General features: G+C 39.0%; 1 protein-coding gene across 12 annotated transcripts in view; it reads right to left on the minus strand.

The window, feature by feature from the left end:
* TMEM108 (transmembrane protein 108) overlaps positions 1 to 19,897 on the minus strand; it is a 362,370-nt gene that overhangs the window by 33,286 nt on the left and 309,187 nt on the right. For 4 of the 12 annotated variants that reach the window (XM_057497904.1, XM_057497898.1, XM_057497905.1 and 1 more), the window contains one exon: positions 16,883 to 16,977. The exons of 7 other annotated variants lie outside the window; for them this stretch is intronic. In XM_057497904.1, coding sequence (XP_057353887.1) covers positions 16,883 to 16,955 — 73 coding nt within the window. In that variant the 5' untranslated portion in view covers positions 16,956 to 16,977. Of the gene's footprint in view, positions 1 to 2,325; positions 3,191 to 16,882; positions 16,978 to 19,897 lie in introns of those variants that run through there. One more of the 12 variants, XM_036883322.2, reaches the window with a different exon arrangement.

The following is a 19,897-nucleotide window of genomic DNA, read 5'->3' on the forward strand; positions in this document are numbered from 1 at the left end:
CCTGGGTTTCAAATTATTTACAACTTATATATTCACAGCCATCTTGGGTCACAATGACATCACCTTCACTCCTGTGAAATATGCTGAAGTTTTGGGCCCACAGAAGGTTTCCATTGAATGATTTCCTGGAAGTGGCTTTGTGTCTGCGGCTCCCACCCACCGAGGGAAAGGCAAGCATCAGAACATGTGCAGTGACAGTTGCGTTAGGTTTACTAGCAATGATGCTAACAATTATTTATAATACAGGTGAGAGCAGTAACAGTGGCGAGCCTCTTAATGGTCAAAATGGTGTCATTTATTTGGTCCTACTATGTTTTAGTTACTCTTATGTACTTTACTACTATGCCAAATTATATTTCCCATACAGGGCTGCATGAAAATATCTCACCCCACAGGTTCTTCCTACAACGTGATGTTACAGTCATTGAGAGATGGGGCCTGTGTTCCTGCCCCTTGCATCTGGGAAGACCTGTGACTATGGCAGAAGTGACCCTATGAGTTCCAAGTTCCACTGTGAGTTTGTAAAAGGTGATGTAATAAGTCTGGCTACCCTGAAGCTGCCGTGCTGAGCAAAGCACAGAGATGGAGATGCCAAAGGAACCCCAGCTCTTCAAGCCCCCTGCTGTAGAGGTCTCTCCCCAAAATCAACTGCCAGACATGTGAGGGAACAAAACTTCAGGTGACTTCAGCTGATGCCAAATGAAGCAGAGATGAGCTGTCCCCACTAGGTCCTTTCCAGAATGTAGGCTTGTGAACAAAACAGTATCATTGTTTTAAGTCACTAAGTTTTGGGGTGGTTTGTGGCACAGCAGTAGTAAATGGAACTATTATGTCACCTCATTAAATACATAATAACCTTCAAAGTAGGTATTATTGTCGTAGCTACCTTACAGATGAAGAAATGTGCAGAGAGTTGCCCAAGATCTCACAGCTGGTACCTAGCAGATCTGAGGGGCAAGCCCAGGTCTGTCTTGCTTTTTGTGCAGGTTCTGAGTTACATCCTACTCAGCCGTGGCTGAACATCTCATTCATTCGCTACAGTCCCAGTTCACACGGACATCTGTAAGCAAAGAATACCACTGGGTCTTTTACTATGTCATAAAGAAAGGACACTTATCTTCAAAGGTCTCCAGATAAGGCTGATTGCTATACCCAGTATGAAAAGGTACTTGGCCATAAAGTGGGAATGGGAACAAAGAATGCGGTTGCCTTGAGGTCAGATTAGGGCTGGTGGAACGCTAAGGGATTGACTTATTTTATTTACTCTTATTGTTCTGTTCATGATGATTTCAGTCAGGAAATGTGTTCTAAGAGTCAAATGGCTTCTTTACTGCCTTTGACTTTGGTGTCCAGTTGGACGGTAAGCTGAGTCAACCGGTGTGTAATAATCTTTCAGGGCTGTAGCAAAGTCAGATGTGTTGCTTACGTTTTCACCAGCTGTTACAACCCAAACGGCATTGGAGCTACCCTTGGGACTGGCAAGGTCCCAGAAACAGAAGGAATACCATCAGGGACAGCATAAAGAATAGCTTGGCAGTGCATGGCCTGAGAGGAAGGATTACCTAGCCTCATTCATGGTGAACAGGGACCGTCTACCAGGTGGAGCAGTTTTGGTAAGAAATAGATCTATAAATAGTGATCACAGACTGTTGGTTACCATGGGGAGGGGGTTGGGAGATGGATAAAATAAGTGAAGTGGATAAAGAGGTAGAAACTTCAAAAACACTAGTCATAGGAATGGAAATACAACATAGAGAATATAAGCAATACAATTTTGATATCTTGATATGGTAAAAGAGGTAACTACACTTATCATAGTGAGCATTTAGTGCTGTATATATAATTACTGAGTCATTATATTGTACATCTGAAATCAATATTGTATATCAACTCTATTCCAGCAAAAACAATTGAATTTAAGAAAAACTGCCAAACTATTTATTGAAGTGGTATACCATTTTACTATATTGTTTTAAAATTTAATTATGTTGATTGATGGATTCATTGATTGATGAGGTAATAAAGTATACTGGCATGATTGATAAGTCAAAATGCAGAAAATAAATACAGTGAAAAGTCACCCTCCCAGTTTCAAAAGACCTGCAAGTTAGCAGAGTTACTAGTTATGGACCTTTCAAGAGATCATTGAAACATTCAAAATACTTAACTGCATTTTTCCCCTCCCACTCTTTATACAGATCAATGTGTATTAGACACACCTTGATTTTCTCATTAATATGTCTTGGATATTATTAAAGAGCCATTTTCCAAAGTGTGGAGGAAACTTCTCCTCTCCTTCTTTCCCTCTCCTTCCCCTTTACTCACCTCTAAGCCCCAAGTGTCCACCTGAACGCTGGGAAAAGCTTTGCATTGTCGTGGTCCATTTGATTAAATAAATGTGTCCAGTGAGTGAATGGAGGCTTTTGATTCTGGGCTTCAGCATCTCCATTTGTAAGACCGTAGCATCCCCAAGACTCCTTTACAGCTTCCTCTTTCTAGGATTTTTTGAAGTCTTTGTTGTTCTTGTCAAAATCATCTGAGTATGCATCAGCTGTGGCCAGACATGTGACTCAGGGAGTGAATTTTATGAGTTTTCTCATGCTTAACAGCCAGGCAATAGACTAGTTATCTGAAGAATAGTAATCTAAAGCAATTCTAGCTCTTCTGTTTTTAGTACCATATTTCATCAAATGTAAGAAGCAACACGCTATTGTTTTACATACTACTTAGAAAGAAAAAGTCCTGACAAACTATGACATAATGCTTTCTTACATTTACAATCTTTATTCTACACTTATTGAAAGAGCTCCTTTAGACCCATCTAGACGCTTCAGTCATATATCCCTCCACTAACATCATGGGTTCTGTAATTGCCAATCCTTTTGCAAACATCTCAGCAACAAAATACAACTCAATTTCAACTGCTTTGTGAGTGTCTTTTTTCCTCTGGCCTCATCCAGAACTTGGTTATTGCTTTGGAATATGGAACGGAGACTATTCTTACAGCGATGAACATCCATCCCACAAATAAAAAATTTCTGCCGCGCTGCTCTGCTTTGATGCTCCCTGCACACACAACAGCTTTTTGTTTCAATGCTGAGTCATAGGACTCTTTATGAAGACTTTAAATGGCAGTGAAATATGCATTTGCCTCAAATGGAGAGATGATGAGATGAACAACGACAGCCGACATTCATGGACAAGATGATTGTGTCATAAGCACGGTCTGGCTGATGGTGACTGTATGACGTGTCCTTGTTTCAGACATTGCTAAAATGAATAGAAGTTTTTCTAACAGCATAAATGTAGGTGAGGATGTGTGCTTAAACAAAGTCCTAATTTAAACTTGAGGAGGTAAAGAAAAACCCAACTGCCATACTTCCAGCTGAATATCTGTACACTGGAAATCACCTGGATGGAAACTGGTCTAACTATGGAATTCTTGCAGATGTTAACTGGTAAGCCCACAAAATTGTATCTTCCTAACTGGACATCCTTCCATGAGCTCAAAAAAGATCTTATGGTTTACATAATGAATGATGCATAAGAGTGTGAAGTGTTGACCAATTTAAAGTAAGAAACTCAGAACTGAACGATAGCTAGTTTTTCTAAAAAAACTTGTGCTTAGCACATATGCCAAAGGAATGTGGAAAGGAAAAAGACAAATTAGAAATTTATATCTGTGTATAAAAAGGATTTATGACATTTAAAGTAAGATCTGAGCTGGCCTTGCCAGGCTCTGAGGGGTGGGGGTTGTAGGGCTCTAGCGAGGGGTGCTTCACGTAGGTGTGGCAGGGAAAGCACTGTGCTGTGCTGTGGACCCTCCCTCTTGCCATGGACCTTGTGTCTCCCCTGCCTGAGTTCAGACCCAAGTCTGTCTGACTCCAAAGCCCTGTCAAATGTGCTGCTAGAATCCAATATTAAAACCCTAATATATCCATTTTGTACAACTCATTGTAGTAAACAAGCTTCCTGGCAAAGCTCCCCTGGAGATGGGGCTGAGCAATGGGATGCTCTAGGTGTCAGCTCATCCTTCTGGGCCCCTCTAGCATGGCAGGAGCCTGTCAGATGCCTGACCTGATTTCTTGGGTGGCTCCACATGAGTCTGAATCTCCAGATGCATCCCCAGCTCAGAACCTCACTGGCGCACAACTGATATGGTGTATGACTGCTCCTACCATAGACACAGCTGTGTGAAATGATGTCATCTGTTTATGATGCATGCTTTTCATGCTTTCAAAAAGGGTTCAAGGTGGCTTACAGCACAATACACACAAACACAAGTCTTGTAACATAAGAACTGAGACCCAGACTTTACAGGGGACTAAGAAGACTAAAATGAGCTGAAACAGCGTGGAAACAAATGCAACTGAGAGAAGCAAGAGCCACCTGTGAAAGTCGCAGCTGTGCACCTGAATCCTGTGGTTGCGCTGCTAAGCAACTTTAAAGCACACAGGCTAGTCAGTGCTGCTTCTCCTGAATGCCAAGGAACAAAATCTGGGAGACAGCGCATGCCTGCCTGGTACCTGTGAAGGCAAGTCTGGGAAATGGACTGTATGAATAATTCGGATAGTAGCAAGACACAACACTGTTCTTTTCCTGAAAGGGAGAAGCTGAACATGGCGATTGGAGCAGACAACGAGGTTCTGGGCTGGCTCCTAAGCTGCCTCCTCCATGTAGAAGTGATTGTTTCTTCCCACTTTTCTCCCAGTTCTAGTCTCACACCTGGTACTCCTCTGTCAGTCTAGAAGCACGAGGGCAATCGAGTTGCAGCAGACCCCATATGCCTACTAAGGTTAAGGTCCTGATTTACTGAGTCAGAGGTAAGAAGACTGCACAAGGCAGAAGCAAACACAGCAGTCCTGGCAGGGCCCCTGGCCTGTGGTCCCCTAGTGGATAGGATCTTGATGATGCCATCTAAGCCACATCAGATGCTTGTTACGTCTCTACTTGGGTAGGCTTGGGTCTTACATCTGCATTTTGTAAGAACTAAGACTAATAATGGATATACTTCCATTTAAGGAATCCTTCCAAAGAACAGGGTCGCCTCACTCTCAAGCCCAAAGCAGCATCAGAATGCTCCCCATATCTTCAACTTCATGGGGGTCAGGGCGGGTAGGTGAAGGCAGTTTATTACCCTGGTATCCCTAGAGCAGCGTCTTTGTCTCCAGTTTGACAGTATTCAAGAAAGAGGTCCCCCCAACCCTCAGTATATCATTCTGCTGCTCAAAAATCTACTTAGCTTCCTTCAGTTTAAGGAGAAATGTCAGGATTAAGATCCTGTAGGCATAAAGCGGCAGGGCTGAACTAGGGCTCTCCACCACACTGGAGGATGCATGGCAGCACCTAACATTCCTAAGCTGAAAGAAGCTGCTGTATTTTTTTAGCTACCACTTTTTCATGTTTAGCTTCTTTCTTGTTTGTTTAACTACCACTTCTGTTAGGTTAATATGAAAATAAAATTGTAAATAAAATCACCAAAGAAGACATAGGATCATCCAAGACACAGTCTCAAAGTTTAGGACGGAGGTAACATTAGCTTTTAAGATGACACCAACTTTGTATTCTAGGGTATTTTTTGTGTGCATCTAACAAGTAGTTCTCAAGTTTGGCTTCTCACCAGAACCAAATAGGTTTTTTAAAACTCCCCAGATGAATCTAATGGGAAGCCAAGACTGAGAATCATTGACCTAAAAATAGCTGCACATTAGGTCTTCGGCCTGTGGTCTCCATAGCCTATCTTATTGAATGGAGCCTGAGAGGAACTGGGAGTGGCAGAAGGAGTGAGGTCTCTGGAATTAGATCTTAATGCACATCTAGGTGGCTCAGGAGATGCTGGCAGCTGTGTGATTCTGGGCAGCTTGGCCATTTCAGTTTCACTTCCCTTGTCTGCAAAATAGAGACACATGAAGATTTGGTGATAAATGAAAAGTGTAGCTCATGGTGTCTGGTACAGTCATTGTGGTCGTTGTTATCATACTTACTATTAATCCTGGGGATCTTCTTCCTAGAGCACCATAGTCTAACCACCCATCAGCCTTTCCAAGGGTTCAGAATGAAGAGTGAGAATGTGCTATACTGAGAGAGCACGTCTGAAAAAAGCCCACCGTGCTGGATGTTCAGCAGCACCTATGGCCTTGACTTTCCAAAACAGGCAAAGGTGGGGTGAGACCACCCAGGGATGTGCATCTGCAAGAAGAGGTAGGGGCTGGTGGGGGAATATTACCTGGAGACCATGCTTTCATAAGCATGTTGACTTTGAAATAAAAAGTCCCCCCTGGGTGACTGAAGATCAGCCCCTCCCTCCCAGACCAGATGTGAATTAACCCTGAGGGTCTCATCGGAGCAAACAGCTCACGCTGCAAATCAAGGCTGATGTGCTCTACTTTTTCAGGGCTTTGAGAAAAGCAGCAATGGAAGGAAAAGTCATTCTTCCAGGTGTCCAGCCCTTCAGGCAAGGGAGTCATGCTTGGATCATGGTGACGTGTGGCCTCAGTTATTTTCTCTTTCTACCTACCCTCCCTACCTCAGTAAAACCAATTGTCACAATAGCTGTTTTTTAACAATCCTTTTTATCTGATTTAGAATATCACAAAAACAAAAAAGTCTTCCTCAATCCCAGTTTGGGGAATATTTATCGATATTCTCCTCTATTTGTTTTATAAACCATCCTTTACATTGAACTGTGTAGTGGATGTTGTTGTGTGCCACTGAGATCCAGTCTTCAAGACGGAATTCCTCATCTCCCCCTGCTGGGAATGTTGACTGCTGGTGGCTCAGAGCTGAGTCCCTCATCTGGACTCTTCCTCAGCTAATGGGAGTTGCCTCACTCAAGATCATGCCCCTCCAGTGAGAATCCCAAATGCAATGCCTGGTTAATGTCACGATACAAAGGCCCTTGTCTCAATTTGGGATAACTCTGAAGGGCCGTCCCAGTGCCACGGCTCTGAATGGACTGAGCTGTGTTAACCACACAACAGCCCACCTGCTGCTCTGCTCTGTGTGACCACCCTCACTGACTCGCACCGAACCTCCTACGCTGCAGATCTCAGGACTATTTCCTTAGACAAACAGTTGAATCCATTTGTAATTTACTTTCATATAATGTGTGTGGTGAAGCTTTAACTTATTTTTTCCAAATAATTAATTCCCTCAATATCAATTTTGAATTATCCTTTCCCCAGTTTTTGGACTGCTACCTTTATTGTGTTTTAAGTTATTAAACACAGCAGAGTGTTTTTGGGCTATCTCATCTATTTCCCTAATTTCTGTACTTTTTGTATCTGCAATACAGTATTTTAACTAGTATTACTTTATGATATGTTTTGATATTTGGCAGAGAAAATCCCTCCTCATTATTCTTATTTTTCAGAAATGTCCTTACCATTCTTGCCAGTTTGTACTTCCAGACAAACTTCACACTATTTTCTATAATCAAAGTTTGTATAATCAAAAATTCCATTATTAGAAATTTGGTTTGGATTTTATGAAGACTTATAAGCTTATTTGGGAAATCTTTGCAATACTAAATCTTCCCTTGCGAAAGACTGATAACTCTAGTCATTCGAGTCCTCTTTCATGCTTAGTGAAGTTTTGTAGTTTTCTTTATGTCTTGGCCATTTGGTTAAATTTAGCCTTTTTTGTGGTGTTTCAATTAGGAAATGGTTTTTCTTACATTATATATTCTAGATGTTCACTGCTGATATACAGTGAACTATTTTATTATTAACATATTTTATTGAAGTGAAATTTTCATGCAGATTGGGATGCAGGCAAGGATATTCCCTCTTACCACTTTTATTCAACACCAAACAGGAAATCTTAACTAAAAAGGCCATAAAAGGAAATACAAATTGGGAAGGAAGAAATAAAACTGTTTGCAGATGACATCCTTGTCAATGTAGAAAACCCCAAATAATTGAAAATCATCCTCACAAAGACAGTCAACAGATCTTTAACAAAAGAACAAAGGGAATTCAGGGAAAAAGGACTATTTTTAATTCAACAAATGGTGCTAGAACAACTGGATAGTCACATACAAAAAAAAAAAAATCTAGACACAGAAAAATGACAAGAAAAAATCCTATAACTAATTAGCAAGGTTAATATATAAAAGTCAATTGTTTCCTATATAAGAGCAATGAATTGGAATTTGAAACTAAAAACACAATACCATTTATATTAGCACCCCAGATCCCCAAAAGAAATACTTAAATATAAATCTAACAAAACATGTACAAGGTCTATATGGAAGGAAAACTATAAAACTGATGAAAGAAATCCAAGAAAATCTAAATAAGTGGAGAGATACTCCATATCCTTGGATTGGAAGACTCAATATTGTTAAGATGTCCGTTCTTCCCAACTTGATCAATAGATTCAACACAATCCCAATCAAAATCCTAGAGCAAGTTATTTTGTGGATATTGACAAAATGACTCTAAAGTTTATGTGGGAAGGAAAAAGCCCAATAGCCAACACAATACTGAAGAACAAGTCAAAGGACTGATACTGCCTGACTTAAAAGACTTAGTGTAAACCTGTAGTAATCAAGACAGTATGGTATTGGTGAAAGAATAGACAAACTGATCAATGGAACAGAAGAGTCCAAAAATCAGCCCCACAAAGACAGTCAACACATCTTTAACAAAAGAACAAAGGCAATTCAGGGAAAAAGGACTGTTTTTAATTCAACAAAAGGTGCTAGAACAACTGGATAGTCACATACAAAAAAAAAAAATCTAGACACAGATTTTACATCTTTCACGAAAATTAACTCAAAAGGGTCATAGACCTAAATGCAAAACACAAAACTATAAAACTTGTGAAAAATAACATAGGAGAAAAAATCTAGGTGATTTTGGGGTTGTTGATGGGTTTTAGACACAACACAAAAAGCACAATCCATAATAGACAAAAGATAAATTGGACTTCATTAAAGTTAAAAAGAAAGACACTGAGAAAGACACTGTGAAGAGAATGGAAAGTTACAAAATAGGAGAAAATATCTGCAAAGGACTTGTATTTCTAAAATATACAATATCAGTCCTTTGACTTGTATATCTAAAATATGCAAGTAACTCTTCTGAAAAGGACTTGTATCTAAAATATACAAGTAACTCTTAAAACCCAATAATAAGAAAACAAACAACCTATTTACAAATGAGCATAATATCTGAACAGACATCTCATCAATGAAGGTATACAGATGGCAAACAAGCATACAAAAGGATGGTCAACATCATGTGTGATTAGGGAACTGGGAACTGAAACAACGAGATAACACCGCACACCTATCAGAATAGCTTAAGTCCAAAAAACTAACAATACCAAATTCTGGTGAGGATGTGAAGGAAGAGGACTCTCATTCACTGCTGAAGAGAACACAAAATGGTGTAGCCACTCTGGAAAACAGGCAGTTTCTTACAAAGCTGAACAGTCTTATTATATGAATCTCACAATCGTGCATCTAGATATTTATTCAAATGACTTGAAAACTATGTCCACATAGAAACCTGCACATACATGCTTATAGCACCTTTACTCTTAATTGCCCCAAACTGGAAGCAACCAAGATTCCAGAATGAATACAGAAACTATCGTACATCCATACACAGAATATTATATTCAGTGACAAAAAGAAATGAGTTATCAAGCCACAAAATAGACAGGGAGAAGTCTTAAAAGCATATTGCTAAGTTAAAGAAGCCAGCCTGAAAAGTCTATATATCCTGTGGTTCCAATTTACAGACACCAAAATTCATATGTATTAAGTGTGCAGTATACACCCATTTGTCAACACTCCAAACACATACAGAACATCTCCATACCTCAGAAACTTTCTTTATACTCCTTTTAAGGCAATACTCCCCCTCAGCGGAACCATTCTGATTTCTGTCATTGGAGGTTAGTTAATTGTCTGTTCTTGATCTTCATATAAAAAAATTAATATAGCTATTAATTTTTTCATATGTTGACTTTGTAACTATATATTAATGTCTCTTATTATAATGGCTTAGGATTTTTCAGGAAAATGATATTTCTACAAGTAATAATTATGTATTAATCTTCCATAAGTTTGTTATTCTTACTTTTATTTACATCTTATTGCATTGATTTAAACATCTAGAATAAGGTTATCTAACACTGATGGTGGTGGGCATCCTTGTTTTGACCCTGGTTTGAATGGGAATGAGTAAACATAGTAACAGCTATTAGTCTTAGGTTAAGGAAATAGTCTTTAGTACTAACATTTTTTTAAGGATTAGATATTAATTATTATCAAATACTTTTTCCATAATCTATAGAGATGGTCAGTCAACTACTTTTGCTAGATCCTATGATCTATATTGACACTAATAGCAATCTATCTTTGCATTCTTTGAATAACCCTCATTTGATCCTGATAGAACTTTGTTTCAGATTGTTATCTCTATTTATGATTAAGAGTGATCTGTAAGATTGGAGTGCATGTGGGTGTGAGGTGTGTGTGTGTGTGTGTGTTGTGTGTGTTTAAGGCACCAGCTTAGGTTTTAGTAACTGGGTTACATGAGCTGTGTAATACAAGTTAAGAAGATTTAAATGTTTTCTGTGATCTGGGTCATTCCAAAAAGCATGTGAAATATTTGCTCATTAAACTTTTCTTTTTTTTAGCGTATTTGTAAAATAGTAAAAACTCCTTTTTGGAAGTAATTGACAATTAAAAAAATTATTAAAGTGTCATTGATATATAATCTTATGATGGTTTCAAATATACAAAGTGCACTCTTGTTTAAAATTTTCATCTATTATATACCTTTCTCATACTGAATTTTACTGTTTTCCCATTTTGACAGGCACATTAAAATCTCACTTATATAGTTAGTTTTTTTCAATCAACTCCTGAATATATTCATAAGTGTGGCTTTTCCTAATTTCCAGTTATACTCCTTTTTTAAAAATTTTCCTCTCTATGCTTTCAGTATATTTTGTTGTTTTTTTGATTTTTTTTAGCTGAATTCATAGGTAATTCATCTTCATTTTTCTTTATTAAATGATGAGGCTTTTCAAGGCTATGGGTTTTGTCTGAATTGGGCCTTAAGGAGTTTCTTTCTGCTTTTGCATTCAGAATTTATCATCAATCCATCTTCCTTCAACCTTTAGATATGTCTTGACTATTTCTATAACTTAATATATTTTAACCACCTCTCAGCTGTAAGTTTTGACATGTAGTTTTTGCACTGCTGCTATTTTCTATGCAATCTGTATTTGAACTTTTCACTTCCTCCAATATTTGATATATATTTAGGATGTTTGTTTAATAGTTGTGAGATTTTGGGTTAAATTTTTTATCTTTTTATTTCTGACCCCAGTTTTTATTAGAGTAAGAAGAAAATTCACTTTTTGAATTTACTGAGATTTTATTTTTGTGGTTCAGTGTAGAATTTTAAATGAATGATCCATGAATATTTGAAAAGAAGATTATATCATCTGTCAGGTACAAAGTTTGATATACAGCTATCAAATTAACCTTACTAAGCATATACAAATCTTAATTATTTTTGACTCCATGATTTACTGAAGACTGCAATGGGATGCTAATTTTTCCACAGCAATCGTGTTTCTTTCTAGCTTTTGTCTCTTAATAGGTTTTTGCTCTCTATGTATCCATGCTGTGTTATAGTACATTATACATTCATGGTGGATCATGCCTTTTATAAAATGGTCCTCTTTATCCCAAACTTTCATCTCTTGAGTTTTATTTCTAACCACTATTAAAATTGTCATTCCTGTTTATTTTTGCCTCTTTTATTTGATTTAAAAATATATTTCTGCTTTATTTTTGTCCAATTTTTCTCTATCCTTGTATTTTTAAATCTTTTGTGTCACTGTGTTTTATGTGAATAGAGCACATAGCTGTATTTCATTTTAGATGAAAGTCTGTTGTCTAATAGGGGACTTTAATCTATTTACATTTATTGACATAAATGTTAGGTCTTATTTCTCTCATCTTGCTTTATGATTTCTATTTTATTGTTTGTTGCTTTGATGCTTCCTTGTTTCTTTGTTTTTAAGTATATATGGCTACTGTCATGCCATAATTACATTTCTCTTACTATCTATGCTAAACATGAAACTTTGAATCTTTCACTTACCTTTTCGCCAATCCCACTTAAAACAGTACATTTATCAAGCCAGGTGGGCTGCCCTCATTTCTGTTTCTAAATAATTATGCTCTTTAAACAATCTGTTCCAAAGAACTACCAGCAAAAAAATGTCAATTATTCTTCATTATTCTATTAATTGAATTTTCTAACTATCCCTGGTGCCAGAGACACTCTATCATTTACGTTGAAAATGTCATTTAACAATAGAACTGCTTGAGGACAAATCAGAAATTAGCAGATTTAACTATTTAATTATGAGAGATTTTGGTCATACTTTGCACATTCTAATTCCCTCTGTTACAGACTGAAATAATAAGTCAGATCTTTTCATTATATATAGGTTAAGATCAGCCGTGAGGAATGGGAAGAGAGACACCAAGGGTTCCTTCTCTCCCGGGACCATGACTCACAAACCCTGTCTATCACAAAGCCCATCCACTCTTGGAGAAATCCAGTCAATGTCCTCCTAGCTGACCCCACCATGTCAAAGACTGTGTGTGCTCTGGCTACTTTCCTACATCCATGATGATCTTTTCCTTCCCCCCATTATTTTCAAAGCAGCTCAAATTGCACAGATTTTCCTTGCTTCTTTGAATAGCCAAAGAAGTGGAGGGTGTTCTGTTTACTGGATCTCATTTGTTGTCTTGTAACAACTATGTGTGTCAAGTGTCTCTCAATTTGATTATGGGATCCTTCAGGGTAGAGGTCCCATCTAATATTCTGGTCATGGAATTACTAGATTTCATGGCTGGGAAGAATTTTAAAACTCATCCATAGACCAAGAACTAGGAAGACCAGAGTTACAGCAACAGATCTGATTCTAACTCAATGACTTCCAGAAACTCACTTCATTTCTTTAGACTTGCAAAAAGAGGATGAGTGCCAAAGTCACCTCAAAAGTTAACATTTCATGACTCAATGATAAGACTAATGGCCATTTTATAAAGAAGGAACCGACTATCAGCCCAAAGAGAGAAAGTTATTGCTCAAGTTCACAGAGTCAATTGATGGTCAAATATAATTAGAAATTCAGTCTCCTGACGCCTGGCTTGCGAGGAGCTCAGGAGCCATCTCAGATGCCCTTTGACTCCCAGTGCACCAGTGTGGGATTCTGTCAGGACAAATGCTCAATGGAAATATACGGATTGGCTTAGGAAGAAATGAAAGTCTTCAGAAATATCCAGTTGACCCCAAACGCTAAATACCCTTGAACACTTACTTATTGCAAAGTTGTACAATTACTTCTTCATTTCAACTCCTGGGCACCGATTCCTTTTATACCATGCCAAAGGTGAGCTTTCTTAGATTTCTGTTAAAAAATGTCTTACTCTTGACTTTGGATCTGTCTGCCAAGCTCCCTTACATGTTTTTGATTCTCCATTTGCTCTTGTCTTTCCCACCAGAAAGATAAGTTATGGTAGAGGAATATTAACTTTGTTAGACTTCATTTCCTTATGTGTAACCAGGAGGTGTGGAAGCCAATGTTCTCTGAAGGTCCCTCTAAGCTTATTTCATTGTTTTGGAAAGTAGTGGCAGAAGCAGACTGAGGAAAGTGAAAGGAGAGGGGATGTTTTAACCCTGGTTTCCCAAACAGTTTGTTGTGCAAGAGATTTCAGGAGACAGGTGTAGGGGACTGGAAGGAATGAAAAGGTGAAGGAGAGAAAGAACATCCAGGGGCGTGTTACTGAGCTGCCTGCCACAGTGGGCATTGGGGGTGTATTCTTGCTGGGGAGCCTTGGAGGAGCTATAGAGAATGTACCTCATCAGTCAAAGGATGCGTGGCTCTCTGCATGCTAACCTGCTCACACGTCAGGGGTGTGCATGCAACAGGAGGGCTGAGTGGGCCACCTGGTCAGCTCACATGGCTGTGGTGGAGAAGATGGGGCAGAATGAGAAAGATGGAGAGTTAGCTGGAGCAGGTGTTGTTTGATTACGTCACATGGCTGATTCCTGCAGCAATAGCTAGAGCAAAAGGTGGATGCAGAGAAGGTGAGGGTGGTGGGCCCAGAGGAAATGGATTTGTGATTGAGGTCCTCAGACCTAACTCAGTGCCTGGATGACTCAGATAAAAGGAGCATTGAATCAGAGTCTGGAGTAGACTGTGAGAAAGTCATATTTCCCAGAAAGGTTAAAAATACGGGGCAAAATATTGTTCAGAGAAAGGTATTATTAACCATGTGATAACATGTTACTTCTCTGCTGAAAACCCTCTAGGACCTCCAGCTTACCGAGAGCAAAGTCAAGTCTGAACAAAGGCCGTCAGCCTTGCCTCTGACATGATTTCTTCTCCCTCCCCCACTCTGCTCTAACCACACTGACTTCTATGTTGTTCCTCCACCAAGCAGGCTTCTGCCTCAGGATTTGTGAACTCGTCTGTGCCTCAAGGGCTCTTGCTGAACTTGATGTTGGTGTCTGCTTAGATGTATCTGAGAGGGCTTCGGCAACCATCCCACATATGAAAGTACACTACCATCACCCATCATTCCCTAACCCTACTTAATTTTTTTCTGTAATACTTAACACTACCTTAATTCATGGTCCATGTCTATTTTTTTTATTAATTCATTTTCAGCATCCTCCAGTGGAACATAAGTACCACCAAGGTATTTTTGTTTTGCTTACTAGTGTATCTCTAACATCTAGAACAATTCCTAGAAACAGCAGGTACTTGATAAATTAAAAAAAAAAAGAATGGATGACAGATTGAATGAATGAAGATGTAGATGTTTGTGCCTTGCTGATGCTGAGTTTGTTTTAGGCCCTGAGGAGGGCCTAATAATCGTCAAAGTCTCTTAAAGAGAAGCACAAAGACCATTAGATTATGTTCTTTCTGGATGGTGATGGAAGTTGGTAATGGGTTGTGACAGAGCAAAACTTGAGCTTTTTGGGCTTGGAAAGACCAGTGTGCATGTCCCGGCAGCTGCTTGTTCCTGAAAGGGACTCTGGGGACCCAAGGGAGCATTCTGAGGTACACTGTATCAATTATCACCCCCTGCCCCTGGAGCATCCCCTTACCCCATGGTTACAGATGGTATTTTGCCCACTTGGCTAATTAAATCAGATACTTAAGCTAAACTTAGAGAATGTTTAGGTAAGAGACTGTGTGTGTATACACACATGTACACATGTGCATGAACAAATTCTCTTCCAACCAATATGTAATTCAATAAAAACTGCAAGGATGTGCAGTAGAGCCTTAAGACGGCAGTCCCTCAAGTGTGACTATGTCAGCAGGACACCCACACACACTTGAGAATGAACAAAATAGCTAGGGGAGAGAGAAGATTAAATGAAGGTGTTTTAGTGATAAAGATCTCAAGAATCAGAAAATATGGGAAATATTTAGGATTTTGTCAACTTCCTATAGATAACAGGCAGCTTAGATAATGATCCTAAGAAAAGAGTCATTGAATTCAGACTCTTACAGGAACAGTTAAAAGTAGTGAAGAAGTTTATATTAACTAGAGGCAGTGGCCTGATTCTTAAATGATGGAGAGCTTGTCAGTGAAACTCAGAGAATATCAGTATCTAGTATGAGCACATGTAGCACAACCCCAAACTCTGTAGTGACATTAGTTTTAAGATGTTTGTAATCTTTTGAAATTGTATAAATCTAGCATTCGTGAATGTAAGTAGTATGAAATTGGGGTCTGAAGATTCTAGAAAAATGGAAATAACAAAGAAGCTTGTAACCCTAATGTGATTTACATGGATGCAAGTAAAAGGGTTCACTTATTTCCTGAGATTGCCTATAAAACTTTATATGTAGCCACATAATTTTTTTCTAGGAAAGGGTATAGAGCAGGGTTGGCAGATATTTTATGTAAAGATTGAGATAGTAGTATTTTGGACTTCGTGGGCCAGATGGTCTCTGCTGCAAACCATTCATCCCTGCCCATACAGTGTGAAAGTGGCCATAGATAATACATAAAATAATAGGTGTTCTTGTCTTTCAGTACAACTTTAACTACAGTCATGGAAGATGGGCTAAATTTGGCCCACAAGCCACAGTTTGCTGCCCATGTACTGCCCATGGTACAGCAGTGCTATCTACAAGAACTCTGCAATAATGAAAATGTTCTGTATCTCTGCTGTCCTCTATGGTAGCCCCATGAGGCTACTGGCTACAATCGTGGACAGTACAGATCAGGAACTTTCATCACAGAATTAGAGGCACTGCAAAAAAGCGAAAGACTCCCAGAGAAGATAACCTCACCCTGCAAGGAAAGGTGCTGAGCTGCCGAGGGCCTGCCATCATGGCATATGTACTCACTGAGACCTTGCCTCAGATAGGGTCTTGATGGACTGATGTCAGGGACTGAGGAGGTAGTCAGATTCTACAACAAATTCTCAGGGATCCAGTACTTGGAGCGCTACAGGTATTTCTTATTTCTCTCTCTCTCAATTTATCTGACTGAAATAGCTTGCAAAAGTGACACTAATGGTCATCCACTTTCCTAATAGTTTCTTGGTTGCAGGAACATGCTGTGCAGTGTGACTACTCAGCTTAAAGGACAGGAAGAAGACTGAATTTAGCTGATTGATAATGGATAAAATTGAAGGACCTCAGGTGTATACAGATTTTCTCCCCCTAGTCCCTCCACTGCTGCCTCTATTTTCAGAAAGTGTTGAAATATAACGGAACCTGCCTTTTTCAGCGAGGGGCTAGAAGCATTTTGCAATAGGTGGATTACCGCAGCATCAAAAGGGTCTTGCTCTAACACTATATGATTTACCCGCCTCTAGAATGTCCAAGTTGACATGGAGATCCCTGGTCTCTGCTTCACTATTGATGTTTCTTGTCCACATATTCCAAACCTTCCAGTTTTCCCTGTTAGGTGATTAGGATAACCATCCTTTAGAGCAGGTAACAGATTGTCAATTCACATTTGATACCTGCATTCCATAAAGTTCTCTCTTGTCAATTCTTTTTTAATTTAAATTTTTAATTTTATTTTGGTATCATTAATGTACAATTACTTAAACAACATTATGGCAGGCTAAGGAAGACGTGGGAATTTGTGAACAAAGAGTGATTAGCTAAAGGATGGAGCAGACTAAAGGACAGACTAAAGGATAGACCCCTACTTTTGACTTTTTTAAAAATTTTGGTATCATTAATCTACAATTACATGAGGACCATTATGTTTACTAGACTCCCCCCTTCACCAAGTCCCCCTCACCACCCTGTTACAGTCACTGTCATCAGTGTAGTAAGATGCTGTAGAATCACTACTTGTCTTCTCTGTGTTGCACAGCCCTCCCCATGCCCCCGACACATTGCACATGCTAATGGTAATACCCCTTTCTTCCCCCCCCTTATCCCTCCCTTCCCACCCAACCACCCCAGTCCCTTTCCCTTTGGTAACTGTTAGTCCATTCTTGGGTTCTGTGAGTCTGCTGCTGTTTCGCTCCTTCAGTATTTGCTTTGTTCTTATGCTCCACATATGAGTGAAATCATTTGATACTTGTCTTTCTTCGCAGGGCTTATTTCACTGAGCATAATACCCTCTAGCTCCATCCATGTTGTTGCAAATGGTAGGACTTGTTTTCTTCTTATGGCTGAATAATATTCCATTGTGTATATGTACCACATCTTCTTTATCCATTCATCTACTGATGGACACTTAGGTTGCTTTCATTTCTTGGCTACTGTAAATAGTGCTGCAATAAACATAGTGGTGCATATGGCTTTTCAAACTGGGCTGCTGTGTTCTTAGGGTAAATTCCTAGAAGTGAAATTCCTGGGTCAAATGGTATTTCTATTTTTAGTTTTTTGAGGAACCTCCATACTGCTTTCCACAATGGTTGAACTAATTTACATTCCCACCAGCAGGAGGGTTCCCCTTTCTCCACAACCTTGCCAACATTTGTTGTTTGCCTTTTGGATGGTGGCGATCCTTACTGGTGTGACGTGATATCTCATTGTGGTTTTAATTTGCATTTTTCTGATGACTAGTGATGTGGAGCACCTTTTCATGTGTTTGTTGACCATCTGAATCTCTTCTTCAGAGAACTGTCTGTTCAGCTCCTCTGACCATTTTTTAATTGGCTTATTTGCTTTTTGTTTGTTGAGGTACATGAGCTCTTTATATATTTTGGATGTCAACCCTTTATTGGATCTGTCATTTATGAATATATTCTCCCATACTGTAGGATGCCTTTTTGTTCTATTGGTGGTGTCCTTTGCTGTACAGAAGCTTTTCATCTTGATATAGTCCCACTTGTTCATTTTTGCTTTTGTTTCCCTTGCCCAGGGAGCTATGTTCATGAAGAAGTCCCTCACGTTTATGTCCAAGAGAATTTTGCCTATGATTTTTCTAAGAGTTTTATGGTTTCATGACTTACAATCAGATTTTTGATCCATTTCGAATTTACTCTTGTGTATGGGGTTAGACAATGATCCAGTTTCATTCTCTTACATGTAGCTGTCCAGTTTTGCCAACACCAGGTGTTGAAGCGGCTGTCATTTCCCCATTGTATGTCCATGGCTCCTTTATTGTATATTAATTGGCCATATATATTTGGGTTAATATCTGGACTCTCTATTCTGTTCCACTGGTCTGTGGGGCTGTTCTTGTGCCAGTACCAAATTGTCTTAATTACTGCAGCTTTGTAGTAGAGCTTGAAGTTGGGAAGTGAGATGCCCCCTGCTTTATTCTTCCTTCTCAGGATTGCTTTGGCTATTCGGGATCTTTTGTGGTTCCATATGAATTTTAGAACTATTTGTTCCAGTTCGTTGAAGAATGCTGTTGGTATTTTGATAGGGATTGCATTGAATCAGTAGATTGCTTTAGGCAGGATGGCCATTTTGACAATATTAATTCTTCCCATCCATGAGCAAGGGATGTGTTTCCATTTATTGGTTTCTTCTTTAATTTCTCTCATGAGTGTCTTGTAGTTTTCAGAGTATAAGTCTTTCACTTCCTTGGTTATGTTTATTCCTAGGTATTTTATTCTTTTTGATGCAATTGTGAATGGAATTGTTTCCTGATTTCTCTTTCTGCTCTTCATTGTTAGTGTATAGGAATGCAACAGATTTCTGTGTATTAACTTTGTATCCTGCAACTTTGATGAATTCAGATATTAAATTTAGTAGTTTTGGAGTGGATTCTTCAGGGTTTTTTATGTACAATATCATGTCATCTGCAAACAGGGACAGTTTGACTTCTTCCTTGCCAATCTGGATGCCTTTTATTTCTTTGTGTTGTCTGATTGCCATGGCTAGGACCTCCAGTACTATGTTGAATAAAAGTGGGGAGAGTGGGCATCCTTGTCTTGTTCCCGATCTCAGGTGAAAAGCTTTCAGCTTCTCGCTGTTGAGTATAATGTTGGGTGTGGGTTTGTCATATATGGCCTTTATTATGTTGAGGTACTTGCCCTCTATACCCATTTTGTTGAGAGTTTCTATCATGGATGAATTTTGTTGTCGAATGCTTTTTCAGCATCTATGGAGATAATCATATGATTTTTGTCTTTCTTTTTGTTGATGTAGTGGATGATGTTGCTGGATTTTCAAATGCTGTACCATCCTTGCATCTGTGGGATGAATCCCACTTGATGATGATGGATGACCTTTCTGATGTATTTTTGAATTCAGTTTGCTAATATTTTGTTGACTATTTTTGCATCTATGTTCATTAGGGTTGTTGGTCTATTATTTTCTTTTTTGTGATGTCTTTGCCTGGTTTTGGTAGTAGAGTGATGTTGGCCTCATAGAATGAGTTTGGGAGTACATGCCCTCCTAATCT

The sequence above is a fragment of the Manis pentadactyla genome, chromosome 1 (assembly GCF_030020395.1).
Source record: "Manis pentadactyla isolate mManPen7 chromosome 1, mManPen7.hap1, whole genome shotgun sequence".
NCBI classification, from domain to species: domain Eukaryota; kingdom Metazoa; phylum Chordata; class Mammalia; order Pholidota; family Manidae; genus Manis; species Manis pentadactyla.